Below are 17,417 nucleotides of genomic sequence, written 5' to 3'. Positions count from 1 at the left end.
GACTAAATTAAAGAACAGGTCCTCCAGGGTTATAATCTCTGGATTACTACCCGAGCCACATGCTAATTGGCATAGGGTTGAGAAAATTAGAGAAGTTAACACGTGGCTAAAGGAGTGGTGCGGGAAAGAGGGATTCCATTTCATGGGCATTGACATCAGTACTGGGGCAGGAGGGACCTGTACCGTTGGGACGGTCTTCACCTGAACCATTCTGGGACCAGTGTTCTAGCGAATAGGATAAATAGGTTGGTCACAAGGACTTTAAACAAGCAAGTTGGGGGGGGGGGGGGGGGGGGGAATGTAAAGCTATGGACAGTATAATGGTTAATGGAGATCAAGGCAGCAGGTTACGTGACAGGTTATTATGTAGAGATATGGGTTCAAAGACAAGGAAAATTAGGAGAAAGGGTAACAGGAAAAATAAATTGGGAAAAGTTAATGATCAAGGTGTTAGGATTCATAACAAAGACATAAAAAACAGCATAAGTGTACTTTACCTGAATGCTCGTAGTATACAAAATAAGGTAAATGAGTTGATGGCGCAAATCATCGTGAATGACGATGATTTAGTGGCCATTACTGAAACATGGTTAAAAGATGGTCACGACTGGGAGTTAAATATCCAAGGGTATCAGACTATACGAAAGGATAGAATGGACGGTAAGGGCGGTTGTGTAGCTTTGTTGTTTAAGGATGGCATCCGGGCAATAGTAAGGGATGATATTGGTGCTATGGAGGACAACGTTGAATCAATTTCAGTGGAAATCAGGAATAGTAAGGCGAAAAGGACACTGATAGGAGTAGTCTGTAGGCCACCAAATAGTAACAGGATGGTAGGGCAGGCAATAAGCAAAGAAATAACGGATGCATGTATAAATGGTACAGCGGTTATCATGGGAGATTTTAATCTGCATATCGATTGGTTTCACCAGGTTGGTAAAGGCAGCCTTGAGGTGGAGTTTATAGAATGTGCCCGGGATAATTTCCTGGAACAGTATGTAATGGAACCTACAAGGGAACAAGCGGTCCTAGATCTGGTCCTGTGTAATGAGGCAGGATTAATTAATGATCTCATAATTCGGGATCCTCTTGGAAGGAGCGACCACAATATGGTGGAATTTAAAATACAGTTGGAGGATGACAAGGTAAAATCAAACACTAGTGTTTTGTGCTTAAACAAAGGCGATTACAATGGGATGAGAGAAGAACTAGCTAAGGTAGACTGGGAGCAAAGACGTCATGGTGAAGCAGTTGAGGAACAGTGGTGAACCTTCAGAGCGATCTTTCACAGTGTTCAGAAAAGGTTCATACCGACAAAAAAGAAAGACGGTAGAAAGGGGAAAAATCGACCGTGGATATCTAAGGAGGTGAGGGAGAGTATCAAATTGAAGGAAAAAACATACAAAGTGGCAAAAATTAGTGGGAGACTAGAGGTCTGGGAAGTCTTTAGAGGACAACAGAAAGCTACCAAAAAAACCATAAAGAAGAGTAAGGTAGACTATGAAAGTAAACTGGCTCAGAACATAAAAGCAGATAGTAAAAGCTTCTACAAATATATAAGACAAAAAAGAGTGGCTAAGGTAAATATTGGTCCTTTGGAAGATGAGAAGGGAGATTTAATAATAGGAGACGGGGAAATGGCTGAGGAGCTGGACATAGTTTTCTGGGTCAGTCTTCACAGTGGAGGACACAAATAACATGCCGGTGACTGATGGAAATAAAGATATGATAGGTGAGGACCTTGAGATGATTGTAATCACTAAGGAGGCAGTATTGGGCAAGCTAATGGGGCTAAAGGTAGACAAGTCTCCTGGCCCTGATGGGATGCATCCCAGAGTGTTAAAAGAGATGGCTAGGGAAATTGTAAACGCACTAGTGATAATTTATCAAAATTCACTAGACTCTGGGGTGGTCCCAGAGGATTGGAAAGTAGCAAACGTGACACCACTGCTTAAAAAAGGAGGTCGGCAGAAAGCGGGTAATTATAGGCCGGTAAGCTTAACTTCGGTTGTAGGGAACATGCTGGAATCTATCATTAAGGAGCAAATAGCGGGGTACCTGGAGGGCAATTGTCCCATTGGGCAGACGCAGCATGGGTTCACAAAGGGTAGGTCGTGTCTGACTAAATTGGTAGAATTGTTTGAGGACGTTACCAGTTCAGTAGATAACGGCGAGCCAATGGATGTGATATATCTGGATTTCCAGAAAGCTTTTGACAAGGTGCCACACAAAAGGTTGCTGCATGAACTAACGGTGCATGGCATTGAGGGTAAAGTGGTAGCATGGGTAGAGGATTGGTTAACTAACAGAAAGCAGAGAGTGGGGATAAATGGGTGTTTCTCTGGTTGGCAACCAGTAACTAGAGGGGTCCCTCAAGGATCAGTGTTGGGCCCGCAGTTGTTCACAATTTATATAGACGATTTGGAGTTGGGGACCAAGTGCAATGTGTCAAAGTTTGCAGACGACACTAAGATGAGTAGTAAAGCAAAAAGTGCAGAGGATACCGGAAGTCTGCAGAAGGATTTGGATAGGTTAGGTGAATGGGCTAGGGTCTGGCAGATGGAATTCAATGTTGCCAAGTGTGAGGCTATCCATTTTGGGAGGAATAACAGCAGAATGGATTATTATTTAAACGGTAAGATGTTAAAACATGCTGCTGTGCAGAGGGACCTGGGTATGCTGGTGCACGAGTCGCAAAACGTTGGTGAGCAGGTGCAACAGGTGATTAAGAAGGCTCATCGAGTTTTGTCTTTCATTGCTAGAGGGATGGAGTTCAAGACTAGTGAAGTTATGCTACAATTGTATAGGGTGTTGGTGAGGCCGCATCTGGAGTATTGTGTTCAGTTTTGGTCTCCTTCCCTGAGAAAGGACATATTGGCACTGGAGGGAGTGCAGAGGAAATTCACGAGGTTGATCCCAGAGGGGATTACATTATGACGAGAGGTTGAGTAGACTGGAACTGTACTCATTGGAGTTTAGAAGGATGCGGGGGGGGGGGGGGGGGGGATCATATTGAGACATATAAAATTATGAAGGGAATAGATAGGATAGATGCTGGCAGGTTGTTTCCACTGGTCGGGGAAAGCAGAACTAGAGGGCATAGCCTCAAAATAAGGGGAGGTAGATTTAGGACGGAGTGTGGGAGGAACTTCTTCACCCAAAGGGTTGTGAATCTCTGGAATTCCTTGCCCAGTGAAGCAGTTGAGGCCCCTTCTTTAAACGTTTTTAAGAAAAAGATAGATGCCTTTCTAAAGAATAAAGGGATTCGGGGATATGGTGTACGGGCCGGAGAGTGGAGCTGAGTCCACAAAGATCAGCCATGATCTCATTAAATGGCGGAGCATGCTCGAGGGGCCAGATGGCCTACTCCTGTTCCTAGTTCTTATGTTCTTATGTTCTTAAACTCAATCTGCCATTTTTCGGACCAGCTCTGCATCCTATCAGTGTCTCTTTGCAGCCTACTACAGCCTTCCACCTCATCCACTACTCCACCAATCTTGGTGTCATCAGCAAATTTACTGACCCACCCTTCAGCCCACTCCTCTAAAGTCATTGATAAAAATCACAAATAGCAGAAGACCCAGCACTGATCCCTGTGGTACACCTCTGGTAACTGGTCTCCAGTCTGAAAATTTTCCATCCACCATCACCCTCTGTCTTGCATGTGATAGCCAGTTACTTATCCAATTGGCCAGATTTCCCTCTATCCCACACCTCCTTACTTTCTTCATGAGCCGACTGTGGGGAACCTTATCAAACGCCTTACTAAAATCCATGTATACGACATCAACTGCTCTATCTTCATCTACACACTTAGTTACCTCCTCAAAGAATTCAATGAAATTTGTGAGGCAAGACTTACCCTTCACGAATCCGTGTTGACTATCCCGGATTAAGCTGCATATTTCCAAATGGTCATAAATCCTATCCTTCAGGACCTTTTCCATTAACTTACCAACCACTGAAGTAAGAGTAACCGGCCTTATAATTACCAGGGTCATTCCTATTCCCTTTCATGAACAGAGGAACAACATTCACCACTCTTCAGTCCTCTGGCACTATCCCCGTGGACAGTGAAGTCCCAAAGATCAAAGCCAAAGGCTCTGCAATCTCACCCCTTGCCTCCCAAAGAATCCAAGGATATATCCCATCTGGCCCAGGGTACATGTCGACCGTAAGGTTTTTCAAAACTGCTAATACATCCTCCCTCAGAAAATCTACCTCCTCCAGCCTAGCCGCCTGTATCACACTCTCGTCCTCAAAAACATGGCCCATCTCCTTGGTGAACACTGAAGAAAGGTATTCATTCAACGCCTCTCCTGTCTCTTCTGACTCCATGAACATGTTCCCACGACTGTCCTTGACCGGCCCTAACCTCAGTCTGGTCATTCTTTTATTTCTCACATAAGAGTGAAAAGCCTTGGGGTTTTCCTTTATCCGACCCTCCAAGGATCATGTCCCCTCCTAGCTCTCCTAAACCCTTTTTTTAGCTCATTCCTTGCGACCTTGTAACCCTCGAGCGACCCAACTGAACCTTGTTTTCTCATCCTTACGTGTGCTTCCTTTTTCCTCTTGACAAGACTTTCAACCTCTTTTGTGAACCATGGCTCCCTCACACGACCACTTCCTCCCTGTCTGACAGGGACATACCTATGAAGTATGAAGGACATGCAGTATTTGTTCCTTGAACAAGCTCCACTTTTCATTTGTGCCTTTCCCTGACAGTTTCTGTTGCCATCTTATGCTCTCTAATTCTTGCCTAATCGCATCATAATTACCCCTCCCCCAATTATGAACCTTGCCCTACCGTATGGCCCTATCCCTCTCCATTGCAATAGTGAAAGACACCGAGTTGTGGTCACTATCTCCAAAGTGCTCTCCCACAAACAAATCTAACACTTGGCCGGGTTCATTACCCAGTACCAAATCCAACGTGGCCCCACCTCTTGTCGGCCTATCCACATATTGTGTCAGGAAACCCTCCTGCACACACTGTACAAAAACTGCCCCATCCGAACTGTTTGACCGATAGAGGTTCCAATCAATATTTGTAAAGTTAAAGTCACCCATGACAACGACCCTGAGACCTCCACACCGATCCATAATCTTTATTGGGCGAGGTATTTAAATCAAAATCATGGATGTGATTTGGGATTGTATAAATCGCTGGTTCGGCCACAGCTGGGGTTTATACACATTTTCAGTCCCTGCATTAAAGGAACGACTTAATTGGTCTGGAGAGAATTCAAAGGAGATTTCAAATAATGTTGCTCAGGCGTACAAATTGCAGCTATGGAGAGAGCTTGGTGCGGTTATGTTTTCTTTCCTTAGAGGTTAAGGGATGACTTAATTGGGCTGTACAGAATTATAAGAGGGCTACACAGGATAGACAGAAAATACATGTTTCCCCATCTAAGAGGTCAACTAACGGGGTATAGATTTACGTTGATTGGTAGACTTTTTAGAGAAGACATGAAGAAAACCTTTTTCACCAGAGGGCAACGGCCGGCCGGAATCCAATGCCTCAGTTGGTGCGTGAAGCCAAAATGCGGAACTTTTTTGAAAGTTACATGGACCTGTATCTGGATTCGATTGGATTGGATTTGTTTATTGTCGCGTGCACCGAGGTACAGTGAAAATATTTATCTGCGAGCAGCTCAACAGATCATTAAGTACATGAAAAGAAAAGGAAATTTAAAGAATACATAATAGGGCAACTCAAGGTACACAATGTAACTACATAACAATGGCACCGGAGAAGCATACAGGGTGTAGTGTTAATGAGGTCAGTCCATAGGAGGGTCATTTAGGAGTCTGGTGATGTGGGGAAGAAGCTGTTCGTGCGTCTTCTCAGACTTCTGTATCTGCTGCCCGATGGAAGAAGTTGGAAGAGTGAGTAAGCCGGGTGGGAGGGATCTTTGATTATGCTGCGCACGTTCCCCAGGCATCGGGAGGTGTAGATGGAGTCAATGGATGGGAGGCAGGTTCGTGTGATGGACTGGGCGGTGTTCACGACTCTCGGAAGTTTCTTGCGGTCCTGGGCCGAGCAGTTGCCATACCAGGCTGTGATGCAGCCCGATAGGATGCTTTCTGTGGCACATCTGTAAAAGTTGGTAAGGGTTAATGTGGACATGCCGAATTTCCTTAGTTTCCTGAGGAAGTATAGGCGCTGTTGTGCTTTCTTGGTGGTAGCGTCGACGTGGGTGGACCAGGGCAGATATTTGGAGATGTGCACCCCTAGGAATTTGAAACTGCTAACCATCTCCACCTCGGCCCCTTTGATGCTGACAAGGGTGTGTACAGTACTTTGCTTCCTGAAGTCAATGACCAGCTCTTTAGTTTTGCTGGCATTGAGGGAGAGATTGTTGTCGCTACACCACTCCACTAGGTTCTCTATCTCCCGCCTGTATTCTGACTCGTCGTTATTCGAGATCCGGCCCACTATGGTCGTGTCGTCAGCAAACCTGTAGATGGAGTTGGGACCAAGTTTTGCCACGCAGTCGCATGTGTACAGGGAGTAGAGTAGGGGGCTAAGTACGCAGCCTTGCGGGGCCCCGGTATTGAGGACTATTGTGGAAGAGGTGTTGTTGTTCATTCTTACTGATTGTGGGCTGTTGGTCAGAAATTCGAGGATCCAGTTGCAGAGTGGGGAGCCAAGTCCTAGGTTTTGGAGCTTTGATATGAGCTTGGCTGGGATTATGGTGTTGAAGGCGGAGCTGTAGTCAATAAATAGGAGTCTGATGTAGGAGTCCTTGTTTTCGAAATGCTCTAGGGATGAGTATAGAGCCAGGGAAATGGCGTCTGATGTGGATCGGTATGCGAATTGCAGTGGATCAAGGCGTTCTGGGAGTATGGAGGTGATGCGCTTCATGATCAACCTCTCGAAGCACTTCATTATGACTGAAGTCAGGGCCACTGGACGGTAGTCATTGAGGCATGTTGCCTGGTTCTTCTTTGGTACCGGTATGATGGTGGTCTTCTTGAAGCAGGTGGGGACCTCAGAGTGGAGTAGGGACAGGTTAAAGATGTCCGCGAATTCCTCTGCCAGCTGGTCCGCGCAGGCTCTGAGTGCACGACCAGGGATCCCGTCCGGGCCCGTCGCCTTCCGAGGGTTCACTTTCAAGAAGGCCAATCTGACTTCGAAAGCTGTGATGGTGGGTATGGGTGAATTAACGGCTGCACTCGCCAGCGGATTGTTGGTTACCTGCTCGAACCGAGCATAGAATGCATTGAGTTCATCGGGGAGGAGTGCGCTGCTGCCAGAGATACTGTTCGACTTCGCTTTGTAGCCCGTTATGTTGTGTAGTCCTTGCCATGAACTGCAATATTTCTGAACAGGTGCTGGAAAATTGAATTAAAATGAGTGACTCACATTTCGTTATCTTTTCGTTTGCCCAGACACGATGGGCTGAATGATTTCTTTCTTCACCGAAACGTTGCTATTGTTCTGTGGGTCTTTGTGGTCTTACTGTGATGTTTCAGAAACGTTTTTCCGTTGTTTTCACATTGATTTCTAATAACTTGTATTTCTTTTAAGAATGCAGAAAAATACTGCAAAGAACCAGTAAGTCACACAACAGAGTTTGCAAATTTTACTTTTGGTGTATTTGACTTCATGAATTTTGGAATACGAATGAAAACATCTCGATCAAATACATTGGTTCCCAATCAGAAGATGCTTTTAATTTATTATTTGACTTAAAGTACAGTTCGAAATTTCGGATGCAGCACAGTAGCACAGTGGATAGCAATGTGGTATCACAGCACCAGGGTCCCAGGTTCGATTCCCCGCTGGGTCACTGCCTGTGCTGAGTCTGCACGTTCTCCCCGTGTGTGCGTGGGTTTCCTCTGGGTGCTCCGGTTCCATCCCACAGTCCAAAGACGTGCAGGTTAGGTGGATTAGCCATGATAAATCGCCCTTAGCGTCCAAAAGGTTAGGACGGGTTACGGGATAGTGTGGAAGTGAGGTCTTAAGTGGGTCGGTGCAGACTCGATGGGCCGACTGGCCTCCTTCTGCACTGAATGTTCTATGTAAACATGAATAAAATTATATTTATGTTTTGTGTTTCAACTTAAACTTTCTTTAAATATGAGCAATCAATTGGTTGCCCCAGTGGATTAAACACGTATCTGTTCCATTACATTTTATGAATAAAGGAAAATACGCAGAGTTTGCTTTCTTTCATGGTGGCCATGTTTGCTCAGGTCTATTGTGCACAGTTTAATTGTTTTTCCACCTCACCAAAATTAACAATGCGACATACACAACCACAGTAAATTGATTAAATATTATTTATTGATTGCACTGAAGTCCGTATCAAGCAGCGGTTTTGCGTTCTGGTGGCATGAGCCTATAATATTAACCGAATTGTGACAGATGCTAAGCAAAATGTTTTTAAAAAGTGTTGACAATCCATTGCTGTTTTTGCCCTAACGGCTAATGTGGCATTGATGTAATTGGAAAATTCTAAGTAACTTTTTAATACCTGCAGATTGTTTCTGCTAACAAGAAATAACAGCGACCTGCGAATTCGAGAGTCTTTCGCCGAGAAAGCGTTCCCTGGTCCGCCAGTCCCGTGTTTCTCGGCGGCCCGCCGTTCTCTAGCAGCGGGATTCACTGATCCCGCAGCTTGTCAATGGGAATTCCCCACTGAAGCCACCCCATGCCGCCACGCAAGCACGCTGTCGGAAAACCCCGCACTTACCGGCGGGGGCAGTGAATCGCATTTGCAGAGAATTCCAACCCTTACGACGCCACCTATAGGGGAGATTATCAAAAAGGTAGGAGGTTGTATTGCAGGAACACGCATAATTTCGAAGATCCAAGAAGAGATCTGAAACAAATTTTGTTTCCAATTTGATGTAAAAGGGAAAAGATCAGTGAAGAAAGTAGAAGATGATACGGAGGGGGACATAAGACATGAGCAGAAAGAGGCTATTTCGTCCACCGAGTCTGCTCCACCATTCAATGGGATAAATTCACTGATCTGGTGTGATAATCCACAGCTCCACGTACCCACCTTGCCCACATAACCCTTGATTCCCTTACTGATTGAAATCTGACTTTCTCAAAGTTGAACATTCTTAATGCCCCAGCCTCTACAGCCCTTATGACCTGTAATTCCACAGATGCACTACCCTCAGAGACAATAAATTAGTCATCATCTCTACATTAAAGGACTCTGGTCCTAGACTCTCTCACAAGAGGGAAAAACTTTTTAGCATATATCCCATCAAGCCCCTGAAAATCTCAGTCTCCGTAAGGTAGCCTCTCATTCTTCTAAAATCCAATGAGTACAGGCCCAACTTACTCAAACACGCATCTTAAAAAGATCCCTAGATAATAGAGATCAACCTCATGAACATTCACTGGCTTCCTCCAAAGATAGGACATCTTCCTTGAGATAAGGGGACCAAAGCTGGTCACAGTTTTTCAGGTGTGGTCCATAGTTTTAGCAAGACTGCCCTATTTTTATATTTTTCATTCCACATGAAACAAAAGCCAACATTCAACTTACTGAACTTTCATGCTAGCGCGTTATGGTTTATGCACGAGGAACCAGAGCACTTTTGTGCTCGACCTGTCCAGTCTTTCTCCATTAAATAGTATTCGGCTCCTTTATTTTTCCGATTAAAATGCATAAATTCACGCTTTTCTACATGATGTATCATCTGAAAATCTTTGGCAGTCCACTTAACTGCTTGTATCCCTCTGTGAACTCAGTGTCACCCTCACCATTTGACATTTAACCTATTTTTGTGTCATCCGCAAATCCGGAATAGTACATTCAGTTCCCTGGTCCAAGGCATTCATATATGGTCTAACTAATTGAATTCGCAGCACTGATCCCTCTAATTTCGCGACTTATAGTCTCCCATCTGAAAATGCCCTATTATCCCAACTCCCTCACTTCGAATCATTAGCCAATCCTCGATCCATACTGATGTGCAACGTCAAAACCATGGGCTCATACCTTATTAAGTAGTCATTTGTGTGGTACCATATCGACTGCTTTTTGGAAATCCAAGTATATTGCATCGATCCGTTCACCTTTTTCTCTATCTTGCACCTTACCAACTCAAAGAATTGTAATAAATTTGGCATTCATGATTTCCCCTGAATGAGGCCATGCTGACTCTGCTTGATTATATTATATATTTCTAAATGCTCTGCTACTACATTCTTTAAACTGATTCTAACATTTTCCCAATGATAGATGTCCAGCTCATTGTTCTATTGTTACTTTTATTTGCCTCCTTCTCTTTTTGAGTAAGATTGTTATATTGACAGTTTGCCAATCATGCGGGACATTTCCAGAATTTAGCAGTTTTTGGAAGATTACTACCAGTGTACTCAATATCTCTACAATTACTTCCTTCAATGTCCTGTGATGCAACCCATCACGTCCAGGGCACCTAACGGCCATTAGCCCATTTTTTTCCCAGTACGTTTTCTCCCCTGATAGTTACTGTATTTGTCCCTCCCACATACACATACAAACACACAGGCCTTTTGACTTGCTCGTTTCGGATTGTTGTAATGCTACTCGTGACTTCGGCCATTAACTTGTGTATTTATCTCCTCTGCCATGTTCTGGTTCCCCACTATTATTTCCACAGTCTCGTTTCCTATGTTCACTTTGGCCCTCTGTTCCTTTTTAATGCACTGAACAAAGCTCTTATTGACCACTTTTGTATTACTTGCGAATTTATCTTCATACGTCACCTGCTCCATCTTGATTATTTTTTATTCGTCTTTTGTTGGTTTTTAAATACTTTCCCATTCTTCTGGCTTATTACTAATTTTTCCACTGTTTTTTCTTTCAGTTTAATATTGTCCTTGGCGAGGCAGCACTGCCGCGCAGTGGGTTAGCCCTGTTGCCTCACGGCGCCGACGTCCCAGGTGCGATCCCGGCTCTGGGCCACTGTCCGTGTGGCGTTTGCACATTATCCCCGTGTTTGCGTGGGTTTCGCCCCCACAACCTAAAGATGTGCAGGCTCGGTGGATTGGCCATGCTAAGGGGCCATTGCCCCTTAATTGAAAAAAATGAATTGGGTACTCTAAATGTAGATATTTTTTAAATATTGCCCTTGGCTTCTTATTCTTGGTTGATTTATCGGCTTCCTGGAATCCTTATTCCTCATTGGAATATATCTTCGTTGCGAGCATGCACTATTTTCAAAAACGTATGACATTGCTGATCAACCACATTTCCCGGTAACATTCTTTTCGAATCCACTGCAGCCAACTATAGGACCTGAAGAAATTGGAACAGGAGTAGGCCCTATCGCCCCTCGAAATTGTTCCACCATTCAATAGGAGAACGGCTGATCTGATATTCCGCACGCCCCATCCCCCATAATCCGTGGTTTTGTTGTGGAATTCTTCCCTCCTTCATTTGTAATTACCCTTATTTAATTTTTGAACAGTTGTTTTTGACCCATGGTTCGCACACTTAATCTGAATGCTAAATTCTACCATGTTATGGTCACTATTCCCAAGAGGATCTTTTACTATTAGATTATTTATTAAATCTGTCTTATTACCAATTACCAGATATAGAAAGAACAAAGAACAACTAACAAAGAAGATTACAGCGCAGGAACAGGCTCTTCGGCAACCAGGCCTGCGTCGATCCCGATTCCTTACTTAGATCTATCACTTATTGCCCAAAAGGTCTCGATCTCTCCATTTACCGCCGTTAATGTGTCTATAACGATACATCTTGAACGTTGCTATCGTGCCTGCTTGCAACACTTCCACGGGCAACACGTTCCAGGCTCTCGCCAGCCTCTGCTTGAAAAACGTTCCCGCATATAATCCCTAAACCTTCCCCCACTCACCTTGAACCTGTATCCCTTTGTAATTGAGTCTTCCACCCTGGGAAAAGATTTCTGACAATTCACCCTGACCATACCGCCTGCAATTTTGTAGCCCTCAAACAGGTTTTCCCTATAAAATAGTCTGCGCCCTAGTTGGATCCACTATATATTGTTCGAGGAAACGACCTCGAATACACAAAATGAGTATTTCCGCATTGCTACATCTGCCAATTTTATTTTCCCAATTCACATTAAGATAAAAGGCACCCAGGATTAATATAATTTTTTTTGACATGTCCTCATTTTTTCCCGAATTTATTCTCCGTCCTGCAGTATAGCAGCTGTTAGGGGTTGTAAAGATGACCCCCGCCAAGTTCTTCTCCTTGGTATTTCTTACTTCCACCAATATGGCACCTAAATCTTCCGGTCCAAATCATTTCTTGCTATCGTACATATACCATCGCATACCAATACTGTAACCAGACTTTCCATCCTGCCTGACATAATGAAAAGTCCCTTATCCCTGCATTTGCTGTTCCTAACTTTGATTTCTCTGGACTCACGTCGCTGAAAGGGTTATAAAATCTCACCCATTAACTTCAATATGTACCGATCACTCATTTGTGTTTCGCCGAAAACTACGCAAATGTAAGAAAAAGGACATTAATTTTGCATGTTTTAATCAACTTTGTCCACTTTGGCCCTAATTGTCGCTTATTTTACGTTTGCAAACACGTAACATTCTGGGTACCATGACCTAAATAGCTGGTTTGCAATGCTGCCATATTTATTGCTTTTTAAGCCAATGTATCCACTTCGATGTGTTCACTCTCATATTCTCATGAGTTCCCTGAAATTCCCTGGGTGTGCCATGGTTAAAGCTCATCCTTCCAGCAACCTGCAATCCTATCGAAACAAGCTGAGAGAACCCAAGACCTGTTTGTCATTTGTAGAGACTGGCACTCCTGCAGTTGCTCTTTGGGTCATCTTACTTGCCTCAGCTGCAGACAAATGCCCTGTGCTTGACCACTTTCCAATCCAAAAGAATGTAGGCTGTTGGACATGATCTCCTCCTGAAACAACGCTTCCAGGAAACTATTTCCCTCGTTCGTGTGTCACAGCGTTTGTAGTTCGGCCTCCAGCTCACTGACTCTGAGCCGCAGCTATTCAGACCGAAAACACCTATTGCAGGAGTTTTTGACCCGGTTTACAATGTTTTCTAGGTGCTTCCATATGCTGCAGCTTTGAAACGTCGCCTGATAATAATTAATTTGAAGGAAACGTGTGGAGCGGCATACACTGGGGATCAGGTGTCACGAAGATTCTCTGTAGCGCCCACTATCGGCATAATGTCTATTCGATTGTGCCGTTGCCTTCCTGGTCTTTTTGTTTGCAAGTGGCAACAAACTGGCTTAAAATATAATGCTTGGTTGGAGACGCACAAAGCAACAAAGTCGTGCAGAATCTATCATTGTGACAGAGGATTGCTTACCCAAAGTGAGCATTGGAAGAGATATGGAAAACCCCAGGACGTGGGATTTAAAGTACTCTGGACGAAAAATTGAAAAGAATGAGAAGGAAGAAACGAATGGCGTCCAAAATAAAGCTCATGTCACACTATTCTATCGTTGCATTCGGGCGGCACGGTGGCACAATTGTTAGCACTGCTGCCACACCGCGCCAGGAACCCAAGTTCAATTCCGATCTTGAGTGACTGTCTGTGTGGAGTGTGCACATTCTTAGCGTCTGTGCGTGGGTTTCGTCCTGGTACGCCGGTTTCCTCCTGCAGCCCAAAGATGTGCGAGTTAGGTGGCTTGGCCATGATCAATGCCCCATAGTTTCTAGGAATGTGCAGGCTAGGTAATGGTCTCATGGGGATACGGCGAGGTGGACGGGGGCATGGACATAGGTAAAGTGGTACTTCGAAGAGTCTGTGCAGACTCGGTGGGCTGAATTTATCCCTTCTGCATTGTAGTGATTCCATGATGCTGTAATTCTAATTGTATGAAGGTAAGAGCAACGTGGAGTTGAGTATTATCATGTCGATCCGTCATGGTCTCATTGAATAGCGAAGCAGCCAAGATGGGCTGAATGGTTTACTTCTGCTCCAAGTCTCATGGTGTATGGTGTTAAATGTAGATCAAGTATATCAGCGCGACTTCCTGCGAGAATCGCGATGTTTAAGGTGATGAATTGTCCTGTAACATTATGTCAACGTTCGCCAAAAAGAAGTTCTAATCGGGTGGAAAACATTTCAATCATGGTCAAGTACGACATTGGGATGGCGGCATAGAGGATTGCACAGTTAATCAATATGCATTCATAATGTTAAAAGTATGGATCCATCGTAATAATTAATATTGCTCAAAGTCTTTCAAATATATCAATTTAACGAAGAGAGGCCATAATCGTTGCAATGCCATTTACCTTACAGTGAGACAGCTCTTGCAAAAGACTGCAGGTAAATGACCCAGAGACCCAGTTAAGCCAGAGTGACGACTCCCACTCGGTTATATTTGGCTGAGAGTCGCGAATTCCTTGAGAAAGCATCGGATTCGCACCATTTTTTCCCACGGTAATTGATATTTTGCAATTTTTTAGTAAGATTCTGCATGCAGTATTGAAGTAAATGGTTCAGTTAATTTTCACTCAAGAAATCGATGTCAGTTCAGTAAACACTGGTATTGCAGTTGACTGTGTGGGGGTTTGTGTGATTCTGCTTTGCTAGAGATGGGGGCGATGATGTGTCCACCATCACCGGGAATCGTTACACGGACACAAAACTTCCCGAGAAATGGGAAACCAGATTCTCATCAGCGACATCTTGACCTCGGCCCTTGTGACCCACTTTTCCCACTGCAAGTGCACCCGCGCCCATGGGTTTCCCCGGAGCGTGGGTTGGCTGAAATGGAAAATCAGAATACAAACGCCGGGGGAGTATAGAATCCTGTGGTCAGCGAACAGTGCTCTGCCAAGAAACACGCAGCTAGGAAACAGGGGAATCCAGCCCCTCGTTTCCCAATTTTCCCTGCCACTCGCCGGTGAGGTAACAAGGTTCGCGCCCTCAGGACTAGAAGCATGCTTTGCATATGCTTTAATATAATTTATGAATCCCCACGCATGAAGATAGTCACCAAAAACTCAATGTTACAGTTAGCCAAGAGGAAAATATAGTGTACAGGAATCAAGTTGAAAAGGGAAATAACGAAATCAAAGGCAATGCATGTGAAGTTATCAGCAAGCAATGTTAACGAACCCCCAAAGATGTTTTAACAGTAAATAAAGACCATACGCTAGTTAGGTTTAAAAGTGGAACCCATTAGAGGTGAAGAACAGAAATTGTGTGAAGATGCGGTGGTTATGGAAAGAGTTTCAAATGACTTTTTGCCACCGCATTCACAAAGGAAAGGAATGATGCAGATAGAATAATCCAAGAGGAGCAGTGTGAAACATTGGATAAAATACTCATAACGAGAGAGGAAGTGTGAGAGGTGTTGGAATCCTGCAAAGTAGATAAGTCGCCAGGGTCCAATTGATTGGTTACTCAGATATTGCAACAAGTTAGAGCGCAAATAGCAAATGCTCTGAGAATAAATTTCCAATATTCACTGGACAGAAGGGAGGTGCCAGGGAACTTGAGGAATGTAAATATGGTTCCATTGCTTTAGAAAGGTATGAAGTAAATGTGAAACAACTATAGACTGGTTCGTCTGACTTCATGGTGGGAAAATTGTTAGAATCAATCATCAGAGGTCGGATAACCTGTCACTTAGAAAGGCATGGACCAGTCAGGGATAGTCACTGTGGCGCTGTTAAGGAAAGTTCATGCCTTAAAAATGTCACTGAATTCTTTGAGGAAGTGACAAGGAGGACTGATTACGGTTGTGCGGTGGATGTTGGCGACATGGATTTTAGCAAGGCATTTGACAAGGCCCCACATAACGACTGGTCAAAAAGTAAAAGCCCGTGGGATGCAGGGTAATGTAGGGAATTGGATCCAAAGTTAGCTCAGAAACAGGAAACATAGTGTAACGGTCGATGGCTGCCCTTGCGAATGGAAAACTGTTCCAAGTGTCATTCCGCCGAGCTCAGTGTTGGGACCTCTGCTGTTTATTTGATAGATTAACGATTTGGACTTGAAAGTTCGGGCAGGATTGGGAAATTTTCAAAAGACACAAATATTGGCCGTTAAGTGGATAATGTCGAGGATAGTTGGATCCACCCAAATTATATCGATTAGTTGCTGGAGTAGGCAGGAAAGGGGCAGATGGAATTCATCTCTGGTAAATGTGAGGCAATGCATTAGAAAGGCCGAACAGTAAAGGGGAATACACAATAAGCGGGAAAAGACTGAACGAGGTAGATGAAGTAAGAAATCTTTGTGTGCAAGTGCACAGGTCCTTAAAGATAACAGTACGTGTAGATAAGATCGTAAACAAGGTCTGTAGGTTTCTCTCCCTCACTGACAGTGGTATGGGATACAAAGTAGCGATATAATGATAGAGCTATATCAGACAGCAGTGAGGCCACAACTAAAGTGTAGTCTGCGACTATGGTAATCCGTACAGGAAGGATGGAATTGCGCTGGAGAGAGTAGAGATAAGATTTATTGAAATGTTGTCAGGACTTGAGTTTGGACTTGTTTTCCTTGGAAGAGAGAAGGCTGAGTGGTGACATGATTGAGGTATACAACATTTTGAGAGGTACAGAAAGAGTAGACAGGAGGAACCTCTTTCCAATGGTTAACTTCAAAAAAATAGGAGTCATAGATTCAAATTAATTCTGAAGGCTTGGAGGGAACGAGGAAAATCCTTTCTGTCATGAGTGTCTGGAATTCACTGCTTGGTTTGGTGGCGGAGGCTCAGACCCAAAACTCTTAACGAAAGGAACTGGACCTTCACGCTAAGTGCTGTAAACTGCAGTACTTGGGGCCGTGTGTAGGGATATGGGATTAGAACGGGCACCTGGGTGTCTTTGGGTCGGCATGGACACGGTGGGGCGAATGGCTTCCTTCCGTGCTATGTTATTTTTATAGTTTTATGGTTCTTCAATTATACCCCTCACTGAATATTCAAACATCGCCGCTATTTAAAAACGTGAATGAGCCGTTGGATTTTCCCCTTCGGGCCAAGATAAGCATACTGCCCAGGAAGATGGAAATGTCCATGAAAGATGGGCATTTCCTGCACTGCAGCTAGGCACCGTTTGGCACAGCCAACTTGCGCCAGATGGCTCTGCGAGGGGCGCACTCTCTTCTGAGTCCCGTTGGCTATGTTTATTGGCTGTGGAGAAGACCGATTCTGTTGCCGGTGCAGAGAGTTCGGATGCTGATGCTTGTGGTAGCGGGGGGGGGGGGGATGCGGGGGTGGAGATGGGTAGGCGGGGGGGGGGGGGGGCTTGGGGGCGGGGAACGGAAGAGCCCCATGTTAATGTTAAAAGTGGAGGAACCATTCCCCCCTTCCGTCCCCACGTTTGTAGTCCAAGCTTCGATGGTGTGGAAGGTTGATGGAATGGGGGTTATTTCTGTGCTGCTTAATGCACCGTTTGTATAGGGTGCCCGATATCTGTGCAGCCTTCCCCTCCAGCTCCACCAC

General features: G+C 44.5%; 1 protein-coding gene across 1 annotated transcript in view; it reads left to right on the top strand.

The window, feature by feature from the left end:
• Positions 1–17,417, top strand: part of LOC140389101 (uncharacterized) — a 306,705-nt gene that overhangs the window by 36,467 nt on the left and 252,821 nt on the right. Inside the window, exons 11-12 of the mRNA XM_072473261.1 lie at positions 7,538–7,564; positions 14,258–14,284. Of these exons, the coding sequence (XP_072329362.1) occupies positions 7,538–7,564; positions 14,258–14,284 (54 nt within the window). The remainder of the gene's footprint in view (positions 1–7,537; positions 7,565–14,257; positions 14,285–17,417) is intronic.

The sequence above is a fragment of the Scyliorhinus torazame genome, chromosome 14 (genome assembly GCF_047496885.1).
Source record: "Scyliorhinus torazame isolate Kashiwa2021f chromosome 14, sScyTor2.1, whole genome shotgun sequence".
Taxonomy (NCBI): Eukaryota; Metazoa; Chordata; class Chondrichthyes; order Carcharhiniformes; family Scyliorhinidae; genus Scyliorhinus; species Scyliorhinus torazame.
This window is presented reverse-complemented; position numbering and strand designations above follow the sequence as displayed.